General features: G+C 34.2%; 1 protein-coding gene across 1 annotated transcript in view; it reads left to right on the top strand.

The window, feature by feature from the left end:
• Window positions 1-15,508, top strand: part of Scn9a (sodium channel, voltage gated, type IX alpha subunit) — a 78,864-nt gene that overhangs the window by 31,115 nt on the left and 32,241 nt on the right. The window contains exons 16-18 of the mRNA XM_013027294.1: window positions 422-778; window positions 2,337-2,813; window positions 9,551-9,671. Coding sequence (XP_012882748.1) covers window positions 422-778; window positions 2,337-2,813; window positions 9,551-9,671 — 955 coding nt within the window. The remainder of the gene's footprint in view (window positions 1-421; window positions 779-2,336; window positions 2,814-9,550; window positions 9,672-15,508) is intronic.

Below are 15,508 nucleotides of genomic sequence, written 5' to 3'. Positions count from 1 at the left end.
GAAATTATATGAACACTCAACTTATGGATATGATAATTCAACCAAAGTATTATCCCCAAAGTAATTTTCTGATATCAGAAACATATTTCTCCATGTAGTCTTAATTCTGATGTATTCATGAAAGCACTAAAGTATCAGAAAATAAAATTAAGATTAAATAACCAATTCTAAAAGAAATGAGCTCTAAAACTACAATAAGAAGCTTCTAGTCACATGTAAAATAAAAATCACACACTTCCTGTTGTAATTACATTGTAGCAAGCCTAGCAGAATAACAGGAATTTGAAATGAAGAAGAATAATTGCTTTGAGCAAGTTAACAATAACAATATTGTACCATTCAAAGTCTGTTTTAGACTTACAAAAAAATCAAGATCTAAAAAGAAAATGTTTCATAATGGATGGCTCTTGTTTATTTGTAGCTCAGGGTATTCAAGTTGGCAAAATCTTGGCCAACATTAAACATGCTAATAAAGATCATCGGCAACTCCGTGGGGGCGCTGGGAAACCTCACCTTGGTGTTGGCCATCATCGTCTTCATCTTTGCTGTGGTCGGCATGCAGCTCTTCGGTAAGAGCTACAAAGAATGCGTCTGCAAGATCAACGAGGACTGCACGCTGCCTCGCTGGCACATGAACGACTTCTTCCACTCCTTCCTCATTGTGTTCCGCGTGCTGTGTGGAGAGTGGATAGAAACCATGTGGGACTGCATGGAGGTGGCTGGCCAGACCATGTGCCTTATTGTTTACATGATGGTCATGGTGATTGGAAACCTCGTGGTAGGTTCAGACGTCCAGTAGTTTAAAACTCAGTGTTTAAATCATCCTATAATGTCATATATCAAAAAACAGGCCTTCCTCCCCTTAGTCGCCCTTCTCTGAAACACACTGGCTTGTCCAGAGCTGTGTTCCACTCATCTTTAAAGCATTTCTCAGTCCTATCAAATTGACAATTCAAGTTAATCATCATGGATTCCTAACCACCTACTTCCAGAAGTTTCTTTGGCACAGTTTTAATCTGTGCTCTTATAATTCTGACAAGTTGTTTTAGAGGTGGCCAGAATAGGGGTAAATCTTTTCTCCTCTATGGTAATTTTGATTTTTTTTAAACTATGAAGTATATTATTTGGGCCATGAAGAGACTTACATTAAGTTGCAGCTACATTATATTATAGATGCAACTTAATGTTTAGATAAAATTTATGCTTCATAGTTTTGTGAAAACTTTTTAAGACTGAGAAGTCACATGGATTCTTACTTTAGGGAGACAACAGAAATGGTTTTGTTTGAAAATAGGGGGTTTCTTCAAGGGTAGAAATTGTCCTGAACTCTTTTACAACTTTTTTTTATTGTGGAATACCACACAGAGGGATTACAATTACATGGGCAAGATAAAAAGAGATAGACAATGACACCAGCAGTGTCATTTTGTTACATGCTCAGACTCCAATGAGCTGAGCTTCTTATATTCTTTTTTATTCTATCTATCTATCTATCTATCTATCTATCTATCTATCTATCTATCTATCTATCTATCTATCTATCTATCTTTTTTGTGTGTCAGCCTGGACTCTGTCCCTTAACTTTTTGTTCAAGGATAACCCTCTACCAATTGAGTCCAATTGAGTCTACCAATTTCTTTTTTGGAAGTTAACTGGAGATAGCTTCATGGGCTTTTCTACCCAGGCTGAATTCAAATTGTGATCATGAGATCTCAGCCTCCTCAGTAGCTAGACATGAGAGACCAGTGAGAGCTATCTTTTCCTCTTTAAAAGAAACATTAATTTGTGAGCTGGCATCATACTTGGACAAACTGTTTTATTATAGTAACTCAATAAGAATTATCTGTTCCATTGATTGTAACAAGCGATTTTTACCTTCTGGGAAAAGTGAGTAGAGGTGGCATGAATTATTTCAGTTCTATAAGTACTGGTCTGATTTTCTTGTTCTATTTGTTTCTTACAAGTAACAAGTAGTAATAATAAGTAAATGTTTTAACTTCTTACATTAATTGAAGGGAATTTGACAAAAGGATTCTTATTACAGAATGAACATGGAAATTATGTAATAATAATGGTGAGGGCCCAGTCTCGTCCCCCACGGTAATTCTTCATGATTAGAACTCTGCTTCCTCAGGTCATCAGGCCCAGCATGAGAGACCCATGAGGAATTTACTATCTTCTCCACCTCTCATGTCTTTTTCTGTGCAGGAAAAGATGCTTTAATTTTATTATCATTGATTAATTAATATTATTGAGAGTTTTTAGGAAAGTGTGCTTATTTTCTTCCTTTTGTTTTCTTTTTCCCTATTTCTCTATCTCATCCCAACCTGTCACAGGTCTTGAATCTGTTTCTAGCATTATTATTGAGTTCATTTAGTTCAGACAATCTTACAGCAATTGAAGAAGACACTGATGCAAATAATCTTCAGATTGCAGTGGCCAGAATTAAAAGGGGAATAAATTATGTGAAACAGACCTTACGGGAATTTATTCTAAAGGCATTTTCTAAAAAGCCCAAGATTTCCAAGGAGATAATACGAGCAGAAAATCTAAATAATAAAAAAGAAAACTATATCTCAAACCGCACACTTGCTGAAATGAGCAAAGATTACCATTTTCACAATGAAAAAGAGAGACTCAGTGGTTATGGAAGCAGTATGGACAAAACCTTGATGGAAGAAAGTGATTATCAATCATTTATTCATAATCCAAGCCTCACAGTCACAGTGCCAATCGCCCCTGGGGAATCTGACTTGGAAAATATGAATACTGAGGAACTTAGCAGTGATTCAGATAGCGACTACAGCAAAGAGGTAAAATTGCTTCATACATAGTGTTGCATATTATTAAGTAGTATGAAATGAATCAAACTTGCACAGGTCTATCCCCTCTTTTGTTCTAATATGTATGCATGGATGAGGATCTTCTGTGTGTGTGTGTGTGTGTGTGTGTGTGTGTGTGTGTATGTGTGTGTGTGACTGAGTTTATACAACAACTTCCTGAAAGTATAGCTTGCAAAGTTTTCTTATTGGTTGTTATTAATTGATTTAATCTTTTTGTTATATTTGAAAATTTTAGATATCCATGAATCTTCCCACCTTTTATGTTATTTTATTATTGGTTGTAGCATCACCCATACTCTCCTTCCTTAGTGTCTGACAAATCAACCTCTGCTCCTCATCACCATTACCTACATATTCACTGTGCTAAACCATTGTAAGTGGAGCCTCAACTAGTTCCTCTGCCTCTAGCTACTCTACTCCACTTACTGGATTAATTTCATTCTGATTCAATCCTAATCATGTCACTCTTGGGATATATCCATGGTCCCCAAAGTCTCCTAAACTATACAGGGTGGATAAGCCCTTCCATTGGGAGTCCTAACCAGTTTTGACTGGTTGTGCTGCTTGTACTCACCTGAGGATTCATGACCCATACTAAAACAATTTCCTTCTAGGTCATACAAACTTTATTCCTGTGTGATTTTGTGATTTTCTTCTGTGGCACAATTCCAACATGGATCTGCCAAAGCAAAGTACTCAATTCCTCATATGCAAAATTATCTGTACAATAAACTATAATTTGCGTTGATACAATAAATCATAGAGTATATTGATAGTTTTCAGAGCAAAACACAAAATGTTATAAGGTGATGATGTATTCTTCTGTCCAAGTGAATGGAATACCTTATCAGTTTACAGCCTACACAATTTTTTATTTCTTCCTAGATTTGCATTTTCTTTCTCTTTTTGAGAAATTATGGTATGTGTCAGATAATAGTCTAAGTTTATTGAGAAGAGTAACTTCTTTAACATCATTTTTGTATCCTCTTTTCACACCTTAACTTGTATACTTCTGTTAGACTCAATGTATGTGTGGAACTGTTGTCATTATTATTATTTTCCACAGAAATTATTCATAATATCACAAACTCTTCTGCACCAAATTAAGGCCCTTATATTCACAGCCTGGTACATTTTTCTCAGGTGTAAGCCCTGCTGAGTTAATTATTAGGTTCTTATATTAAGGCTTTTACTATTTTCCCTGCTTTGCAATCACTGTTCAAGTACAAGTCATTAGCTGGAAATTGTCTCCATTTTATGACTTATTGAATTTTAATAAAAAAATTATCCCATATGGCATATCTTTTGAATAAAACCGTTTTTTCAAGCCCCTGTTCTGTTAGGAGAATATGTTTATTAGAATTGATCTGTGTTGATTGCCTTTTCTCACTATATGAAAAACTGTAGAGTATGCTTGCTACTGTACTGTTACCCTTGCTCAGATCTTAGTTCTTTGAATGGATTAATTTTACTCAAGAATGCAAGAGAAATGTCCTCATTACTTTATTATGTAACTAACCATTCTGTACATCATCTTGACAATAAAAAAATTAAGTATAAAAACTGGTAGAAACAGAAAAGGAATGCACAAGCAATTCTTTTTTTTTGAGGGGGGGGGTCCGGTCGTGGGGCCTGAACTCTAGGCCTGAGCGCTGTCCCTCAGCTCTTCAGCTCAAGGCTAGCGCTCTACCACTTGAGCCACAGCGCCACTTCCGTCTTTTTTCTTTTTGCTTATGTGGTGCTGAGGAAACAAACGCAGGGCCTCAGGCATGCAAGGCAAGCACTCTACCACTGAGCCACCTTCCCAGCCCTGCACAAGCAATTCTAATGTGTACAAATTCTATTTTTCATTGTTATTTTAGCAGTAAAATAGGAATCTGCTTATTGCATAATGGAAACTACTATGTTAGCATATTTATATAGAATGTTCTGCTTTTGTATTTAAAAAGTTCCATAGATCAGCAGTCCACAGGGCAATTCTGTTCAAGATTCCATCTGGTTTCCTAATTTTGCAGGCATCACATATTATATCAGGCATAAATGACTGATATAATTTCATGCCCAATTTCTAGAAAGTACCCAATTTCCAAACCCCAAGAGGTTTAGATTCAAATAGCTTGGGCTTAAAATAAATGTACAAATGTACAAATAGTTATAACAGAGCAAAGCAAAACAACTTATATAACAGCACAATAATAGAGCATGTATTAGGCAGAATGCACATGGAAAGAGGTGGTGCTTAAGCTAGATCCTAAAGTACAGAGATACATAGATGTAGCACAGAAGGAAATCTCCAGCAGAGCAAAAGCATTCATATTGATGACTTGATTCACTCACTCATGTTTCCATCCATTCATGTATTCAGTATTTACATTGAATGCCATCATTTTTGGAATGACCTAAACTTGCTTACTCATTATGAAGTGCAATTATTTTATTTTATTGATTTTAAAACTTGTTCAAATATGTAGCCATCAAGACTAAATTTCTATGTCCCTTTAATATAGCATAGTAGTGGTTTTAACTAGATTGTTACCAGATCCCAAAATCCTGTGTGTGTGTGTGTGTGTGTGTGTGTGTGAGTGTGTGTGTGTGTGTGTGTGTGTGTGTGTGTGTGTGTATGCCGGTACTGAGGCTTGAATTCAGGGCCTGGGTACTGTCACTGAGCTTTTGTGCTTAAGGCTAGTGCTCTCACACGACATCAAGGTGTGTTTTCCTTATAGAAGTAGTTGCTTCATCAAAAAAGCATTTAAAATTTTAGTTATATAGATCTTTAGAAAATAGAATCCACTTTCCCAGAAGTACAGTTGATGGAAAGACTGAAGTCTTATGGGGTGTGGCTCAAGCAGTAGAACACAAGGCCCCTGAGTTCAATCCTCATTGCTACCAAAAGGATAAAAGTAAGTAAATACATAAATATTATTTTTGTTTTTAATAAATGTTTGAGTGTTGCTTTCCTGAAATGCTGTTTGGAATATCAAGTTAATTACATTTGCTAATTAAGAGTAAACCAAGAAAGTCTAATTTTAGAATACCTTTGTTCAAACTACACACCCTTTTACCCTATTCCTCTGGGTAGTGCTTGTTTTGGAATGTCGCTTGTATTGAAGAGCAAATGGCATATAAAAGATTGCATGAGCATGTTTTAATATATAAAGTCATCTTCTAATGAAGATAATTATGTAACTGGTTCATTATTTATAAAGTCTATATTGAATAATATTTAATCTTATTCCTTTGTTTCAAATCTGTGACTTAGCATTGTATTTGTAGCAAGCATGCATTTGCAAACAGATAAGTAATTTCTATTAATAGGTACATGACATTAACATTTTCAATCACAGTTGACCAAGCTGTTTCATCATGCTGCTTTTCTAAATTTCAGGACCTAACTTCACTTCCCACAGGGGTAAAATCAAAGTGGATCCATTCAAGGATGCTGCTCTGTGCTTTAACCAGACAGAGACATATGTGACCACTTGTATTCAGGTTACCTAAAAAAAATCATACATATATGATATTTTTTTCAGTGTCTTGCATGCTGTTCAGCTACAAAATCTTCCTGCCTGACCCATTGCAAGAAAGTATCAAAAAACACAATTGTTCTATAGGTGAATTGACATCATGGCATGTCACTGGGGACATTCCATCATTTTTGTGGCTATGGACTCTTAGGCAGTTTCCAGTGCATGACCTATGGACTTTTACTGGATGGATTATAAAAGATACAGTAACAAAAGCCATTGAAGCAGGCTTAATTTAAAAACCTCTATCAACTTTAAACTGAGTATACTAAAACTCAAAAACAAATTTTGTGTGAAAAATACTTCAGTTGTAAACAAAGTCTCAGCAAGAAAGGAACATTACATTTTTAGTCCTGTATTTAGAGACAAAGAAAATGATATTCAGTCTGTAGTTGGTGCTTTCTTACTACACATCCAGGAAGTTGGGGACAGAGCCTAGAAACCCAACTTTGAAGTCTAAAGTTTAAGTATATTTTAAATTATTTAAGCATAGTGATTACTAGGACTTTGTTGTTTATAATTAGTTCAATGCTTCACATTCAATACTATTTTTATATATGTTACTTCAATTAATGCTTAATAGGCTCCATCTATGAATGAGTGATAAGGTGATTTTAGAAGCAGTATTTCTCACTGATGAGAATAAGCTATTGACTATAAATATATTCAGAATAGCCTTTTAAAGCTAGATATAAATCTGTTTGTCAAGCTGCATGTTGGTGGCTCATGCCTGTAATCCTAGCTCATTCAAGAAACTGTTGAAATCAGCCTGAACAGAGAAGTCTGTGAGACTCTTATCTACAATTAATCAGCAAAAAAACCAGAAATGAAGATACAATTCAATTGGCAGAATTCCTGTCTTGAGCTAAAAAAGCCCAAGGGGTAAAAGAGCTAGAAGAGACTGAGGTGCTGAGTTCTTACTCTAATACCAGCACAAACACATGAAAAAAATTATTTGTAAGCTAAAAAACACTACTGATAACTAGCAATAATGACTTGCTTTATGTAAGATTTCTAAAGAATAGAAAAGAAGATATACAATGATACTTTGATTTAATATTATTATACTTTGTTGAATGATTGAACTCAAATAGGAGAAAATCCATGTCAAAAATCTTGCCTTTTTATAATCCACTTCATATTTTGAATTTCCCTGTCATTGTTGAAATGTTTGTTTTCATTGTTGTATATTCAGGAAAGCAAACTAAAATCTACATACACTAGTGACAATGATAACACTATACAATGCAAAAGAAATGCTTTAGTTCACATGATATTCAAGTTAAAGGTGCCCTTAAGTAAGAGACATATTGTCTACTTCAAATTGGTAGTGACAGGCCTGTTTCCCAGGCTACCACATTTCCTTCACCTAGAGCCAAAAGATTTACATATTTATTATAGTATCAATGTAAGTAGATAAAAGCATATAACACTTGAAAAAACCTCAGAAGTATATGTACATACATATATTCTTGTTGTGAATTCATAAATTAAAATGTCTACCAAACTGTTATTAAAATAGTCTGGGTACATCTTAAAAGTGAAAGTTCTCTTACGAGGTTAAAAACCTTGTAGACATCAATAATAAGGAATAGTTTGAAATTTGGCCTACCTAGAGGTTGTAAGAGATGTTTCATCCAGTGGATTCTTAATATTAGAAATCCACATTTGAAGAGGTTATAATTATTAGTCATTGGAATTTGTCCATTCTTGCCCTTCTTCATTGTAGTTAGTTGTGGAAATGATTCAAATGTGCAAGTTGTGTGATTTATGTTTTTCTTCTTGTCTGTTTTTAAATTGTGAAAAAAAACTTAACAAGCTTTATCACTGCTATTCGTAACTCACCCTGACAGAAATAATGGATCTACATCAATGTAGCATAGAAATACTCATTTAATAGGATGTTCATAGTTGCCTGCCACATTGATTAAAAAAAAGACTTTGTGCATACACATATGTATATTTTCAACTTTTACTAATATATATAATCACAGAGAATAGTATGCAATAAGCATAAAGATATTTTATGATTCTAAAGCTTAATAGCTTATATTGAGCCTAAGATTTTAATAAACCTTTATAGACAAGAATCGATTTAAGTAAAATGAGAAATTTTTCATTTTAGCCCTTTCTTTTCTTTGAACTATTTCACAAAATTAAACTATAATTTTTAGAAAAGAAGCATGTATTTTGTTAACTACCACTTTTCTGTATTCACTTGTCATTTAGCAAATAAGAAAGAAAAATGAACTCTACAATTGATAGACCACTCTAACATTTTATAAAACAGTATTAGGAAAATTTGACAAGAATTTTGCTACAATTATGTATTTTCTCTAAATATTTCTCTGTGTGTGTGCATGTGTGTGTGTGTGTGTGTGTTTGCACGCACATGCGGACATATGTTTGATCATAAGCGTTGGAGAGGGAAATTCGTTTGTGTTATGATCACTGTAATGATCATAATTACACGAATTCATTATTCTCATGTGTAAGTCTATCACATTTAATTTCATTGAATCTTTGTTTCAGAGTCTGCATGTGGTGTTACTTTTGGTAGTCACTACCTTGACTTTGGAAATAATAGTTCATGGTATTTCCTATTGTATTATATCATTGTAAATTAAAATGGATGGTGCTGAAATGGCCTTGCACAATTTGATTCCAATATTTGATTATCATGAGCTTGTTTAAAGACCTTCTGTCTATATCATCCTGTTACATATTCCAAAATCCAAGATATTAGAGAAAAATGCTTGGGTTTTCTTGGGTATTTACAAGCTGCTTCTGCTAACTATGAGGTCTGATTTTTCAGTGATTTAGCTTTAGTATGTTAGCACCTATGTGCTAGTACTTTGCAATAAACAAAAATAATAATGAAATGTGATCAATATTTTCCAAAATTGTACTTAGCATTAGAATATTACCTGTGCCAATTTGTTCAAATACTTTTTAGTAACATAAAAATGCATTTTTTTGCAGGATGTGTAGATAGAAAGATCAAACAGAGATCCACTGTAAGGTCCCTGGACCTCAATGTGTGTTTATACATTTTTATGACCATTATGCTGCTGAACTTTAGTCATAACACTTTGCATGAGTGATTCTTAAGTGAAACTAGACTGTAGGACTTGAACGAACCCTCAATGATCTCTTTGGTGGGGGTGGTGAATTCCTTTGTAGAGACGGAACCGATCAAGCTCTTCTGAGTGCAGCACAGTTGATAACCCTCTGCCAGGAGAAGGAGAAGAAGCGGAGGCTGAACCTGTGAATTCTGATGAACCAGAAGCCTGCTTTACAGATGGTATGAGAAAACCTGAAAATGTTTTGTTTTAATCTGTAATATTTTTGTTTATTTTTTAATTTTATTTTATTGTAAAGATGCTATACAGAGGAGTTACAGTTACACTGTAAGGTTAACTAGCAGCTATTTACTGAAAAGTAAATAGACACTTCCATAGCAATTTTGACAAAGGTCTCTGACTAACAGCTAATCCTGGATCCCTTTCTCTCTCTCTCAGTTTTAATTTTCACACTCACAATACTCTACTGACAATAATTTCTGATTCTCATTTTATATCAGCAATTCACCTTCCCTGTGCCATAGAACCACTAGAGCAGATGCTCAGGGGATGGATGGTACTGCTGCTCTTTTCCTAAAATATTGAGGGATTCATGAACACTCGGCCAATTTTATACTCTTGACCAGTTTGTCTCATTCTTCTGAAACCTTTCCCTGATTTCAGAAGCCATACCCTCCCCTGTGCTTTAAATTTCCCAGAGTTCTAATTCTTTTCCTATTTAAATGACTATTTTCTTCACATCCCAAAAGTAAAAACATACCCCAATATTTTCAGTTCCTAGTTACTTTTTATTGTGTGTAAGCCTGAAAGATGTGTGAGACTTGCATGACCATTTTTGTGCTATGGCTACAAAAAACATTTTTTTTACCCTAGGTTCTAGGTCTTGAGTTCTAGATTTTGAGTTTTAGATCTTGTGAGTTATAGGTCTGGCCAAGCAATGACCTTTTGGTCAATTGAATCTGTTGCCTTAAAAAAAATTAGTGTTTTCCTTCACTCAAACTGCTGTATCTTCCAGTCATTAAGTCATGTAGTAACATATGATCTATTCTTCCTGTCAACCTGAAAAAAAAAAGGCCCAACCTTTCTAGTCACTGTTTCATTAAAAACACGGAAGATAGGAATAAAGTCTTCCAGAAGATTCTAACTCATGGCAAAATTCAAGAACCTTGATCTATAGGCTAAAATAGGAAGTCTTGTGATATTCCCCTATATTGCACTCAATATATTTTTTCTGATAATAGCCCAATTTATTCTTACTCACTTATTGCCTTATTGAGGACTTTATTACTCTTGGAATTTTCCAGGGGTCTAATTTAAAGTAACAGTAACTTTTGCCTTAGCCTTGGAAAGTGTACACTACCTTCTAAACAAGTATCATCTGAATTAAAACACAAACCTAGAATAGAATTGCAGAACCTGGTAAATTGAGTTTTAACAAACTACTACCCTGCTCCAAAACAGAGGATATTTTAAAACATGATCCTTCAGATGCCTCATCTTTAAAGTGGGGACATTTGTGTCATGAAAATTTTGATGGGATCAAATGAAATAATTATGGATTAATTAACACCCCTTTTCCTTTTTACTTCCTTGTTTTTAATTTTGTTAACAAACTAGTACAGAAGACGCATTTGCATTGGTTTCAATGTCTCACTGTTATTAACTTAACATAATTATTTTTATAGAAATCATTGACTAGATTTTCTTGAGATCTTTCACATTAAGCAAAGTGACAAAAATAAAAATACCTATAAATTCCCATTAATGCATGGATTTCCTCTAAATTTGTAATATATTCATTGTGTATAAGCTTCAAATTATTTGGGTATAATCAATATAACTTTGTGTTTGCTGAAGTTACTACCATAAGCAAACTCAGTATAATTTTCTTTAGGAATTTTCATTGATAAGCATTTAAGAATTTGATCCAAATATGTGGTGTATTTCTTAACAAACCAGTTGACAGCCTTGTGAAATTAAATTTTTACAAATGCTATCAAGATTTCCTGTGTCCATTTTATGAATGATCCTTACTTAAAGTTTTTGTATAATTAGAAAATAATATGAGATAATCAAGAACTTATTTCCAACTGAACTATTTCCAACTTTAGGAGTTACTTTATGCAGAACTATGAATAGGTAATTGTACGTGTGTGTGTGTGTGTGTGTGTGTGTGTGTGTGCTGGTCCTGTGCTTGTATTCAGGGCCTGGACATTGTCCTTAAAGTTTTTTGCTCAAGGATTATGTTTACCTCTTGAGCTACAACTCCATTTGGGCTGATAATTGGAGATAGGAGATTCACAGATTTTCCTGTCTAGTCTGGCTTTGAACCAAAATCTTAAGGTAATTTTTAATCCTATAAAACTTCATTGAGGATACTTCTAAAATAATTCATAATTTTATATTGGAGTCAGTGTAGAGAAATATTATGTAAAAAAATTTCAGAAAAAATTTGGACCAATGATTGATAGAACAAAATAGAATCACATTAGGTTCAAATGTTGATTGAGAGAACATAATGGAGTCACCTTACTTTGGTGTGCTCAACCAGTGACTATATATACAGCTGCCACACTTGGTGAGTCAAGAAGCTCAATCAGATCAGCCTTTGAAGTACTTAGTTATATATTCATTCCTTCATCAAGTAAACCAATAGTAATTATGCACTTTTTGTATATGTCAAACTCTTAACCATGAAGGAAGATAGAACTGTGAATAAAGCAATGCCCTTTACCCAGATAAATATGGTAATATGGAGAAATCAAAAGAAAAGGGTAGGAATTAAGGATGAGGTGTAGGAACTATCATGTAAAAGTGGTTGTTTGAAAGTCTTTCTATGAAGGTGACACTTGATGTATGGTCAGTACACATGGGCCCTATAAATATGAAGAAGGGTATTTAGGGCAGAGTAACTATGGAACTATCTAGAGGTAGGAGATGCATAACATTTAAGGAAAATCAAGGGGCAAGAATGGGTTGAACAAACTGAAAGATGAGTAGTAAAGACTGACAGTGGAGATTGGAGTAGAGAGCAGGGCAGAACCTAAGAGTTATGAAGGACTGAAGTCCTCCAAAGGATCTGAGTGTATGACTCACAACTCACAAGGAAGGGCAGGTGGTTCACAATGGCAGAAGCTGGAAAATTAAGGTTCTTGCAATAATTCAGGTGTGACGTGATGGGGACATATATTAACATGACAGAATTAGAGATGGGGTGAGTATAAGATTCTTAGTATATTTTATAAGTTAAGCATTTGTTGGTGATTACAAAAGAAATACAAAAAAAAAAAAGAAAGAAAATTAACAGGAGTCAAAGATGACTTCCCGTCTGCTGCCTCAAAAACTGGAAGTATACTACTTCAACAATAAAAGATGAGATGGCTTAACAGGATGGGAAATTATGGATTCTTTCACTTGCATTAGAAATAATTTCTGAGCTTCAAGAGCTGAGGTGGAACTAATTCCCATTCACATCACTACTGGCCTCCAGAGGGTTTTGTTGTTGTTGTTACCAAAATGGGAACAGAAAAAAATCAAAGGAAGTATAAGAGACAGTAGTCAGAGCAGTGATTTTATTGAAGATGGGTGCTAAAATGATTTTGTTTGTTCATTGTCTCACATCTATTGATCATTTTCAGCTTCATAAATATCACCTTGCTAATGTGTTTTATTGATTGTGTTGTATTTTGATCCTCTTATCCCTCTTCTTCGTTGTAAGCCATGTCTTTCTTTTTCCATGGCTTTGTAATTCAAAATTTTAAACTTCTTCTTTAGGCCTTGTACTGTTCATCATTAGTCTCAGTTGTACAAGTCTTAGAAACAATATAATTAAGAATATTACTTGTCGTGTACTGTTCATCATTAGTCTCAGTTTTACAAGTCTTAGAAACAATATAATTAAGAATATTACTTGACTTTTACACATAGTTTTATCTTTATGTGGTTGTACAAAGGAGTTGCCATTTGCCAAAGCAGTTTATGAATACATTCAACATTCTCACCCACCCTTATTGATTCACTCCTTTGCTCACTTTCCTTAATTTTGAGGATATGTATTGATTTTTTGCCATTTAACAAAGCAGTCTATGTATACAATCCATCTTGATCTGTCAACCCTTTAACATCTTCATCTCCCTCCAACCCATTCCTCTCCTTATTTTTCTCAATTCCATGGTACATATAATGAATTCTTGCCTGCATTCTCCCACCTTCCCCCTTCATTCTTCTACCCGGCTCTCCTTGGCCTCACCACCCCTCCCCAAACCCACACCCTTCTCTTCATAGTTTATTATACTATTTCATTTATAATCACTTGCATACCACCCAATGTTTTATTTATAGATTAATAGGCACATTATAGCTACCACAATGAGGGAAAACATGCAACCCATGTTTCACTGGGTCTGGCTTATTTCACTTAATATAATTTTTTCCAAGCCTTTCCATTTCCTTATGAATGGTATCATTTTTTTTCTACTAGATGAGGAGAATTCCATTGTGTATATACACCACATTTTCTGGATCCATTTACTCACTGAGGGTCACATAGGCTGATTCCATATCTTGGCTATGGTAAATAATACTGCAATGAACATGTTGTACTGGTGTCTTTACTATGCCTTGTTTATACTGTGTTGGATAAATGCCCAGGAATGGGATTGCTCTAGTTTAGTTTAGTGTTTTGAGGAATCCCCATACTGCTTTCCAGAGTGATTGAAAAGTTCACATTCCCAACAACAGTGTAATAGAATTCCCTTATGGCCTCATCCTCACCAGTATTTGTTATTGTTTGTTTTCTTGATAACGGACATTTAAGTGTGGTAAGGTGGAATCTCAGTGTTGTTTTGATGTTCATTTCCTTTATGGCCACAGATATTGAACATTTCTTCATGCGTCTATTAGTCATTTTTACCTTTTCTGAGAAACCTCTCTTTTAAGAAATTAGAACATTTATTAATTGGGTTGTTGTTTCGTTGAGTGTTTATGTAACTCTTTGATTCTACTGGATTCTACACTGTACTCTTTTGTGATTATACAATTAGTGAATAATACAATCAAAGTTTGAGTTAAAGAAAAATAATGTCTTTTCCTTCAAATACTGTATATTCTGTTAATCTGGTAAGTAGAGACAAAACTCATGTCTCCAACATGTCCTCAAGTCACCAACTTCTGGTAAATAATTCTGTCCTGCATGATAGAATAACCAGTTCTCTCCCAGCTTTATTTTCATTTCTTTGGGGAAAAAGTGAATACAACATTTGTCTTAGAGTATGCTGATATTTTAAAGAACTAGTTGAGAAATACTGTTTTTCCTGATCTAGTTTTCATTAATTATACTAATCATGTTATAATTTTTATTAATGACTATCTGTTTTTGAAGAGGGCAGTAGTTTCTTCTTTACTTGAGATCATTGGTTTCACATGATGAAATCCAGCATAGACTTTATGTAATACATCATGAGAGCAGATTAATTAAGCCTCTGAAAAGACATAGCATTCACCCAATAGGGCTCATTAGAATGTTTGAGAGATTCTCTGGTGTTTACATTTAATTAATAGTCCTTTTAAAGAGAAGGTGTGATAATGTTGCCAACCAGCTATGTTGGAAATCTCTTGGGATATGCCTTTGCACAAATGCCAGACTGGTGACTGAGCACAGCAGCCTCAAACAAGAGTAAGAAAGTCTCTGAAGTTTGATAAGCCCTGTGGGTAATTGTAAAGCTTCATCTCAGATATTTAGTGTTTTGTTCTTTCTCCAACCATGAAAGTAATGTTTTTCTCGAATTTAAGACTGACAAGTACCCAAAAGCAAAAATTTGTGACTAAATGCGTAATTCTTTTTTAAAGAATTTTTGTAATCGAAGCATTTATATTAATTCCAAAGTTTTACACGCGTATAAAAGGAATAGCATCTCAAACTTTCTCAATGTCTCTTGTATTTTTTGGCATAAAGTAAATGACCTGGGAGTTACTTTTTAACTCTACTTTTTACTGTATTATCATATCATTTTTAATGTTTTTTATTGTGAAAATACCATACAGAGGATTTACAATTACA

The sequence above is a fragment of the Dipodomys ordii genome, unplaced genomic scaffold (genome assembly GCF_000151885.1).
Source record: "Dipodomys ordii isolate 6190 unplaced genomic scaffold, Dord_2.0 Scaffold5, whole genome shotgun sequence".
Taxonomy (NCBI): domain Eukaryota; kingdom Metazoa; phylum Chordata; class Mammalia; order Rodentia; family Heteromyidae; genus Dipodomys; species Dipodomys ordii.
The sequence above is the reverse complement of the archived record's forward strand: the minus strand, read 5'-3'. Positions and strand labels throughout refer to the sequence as shown.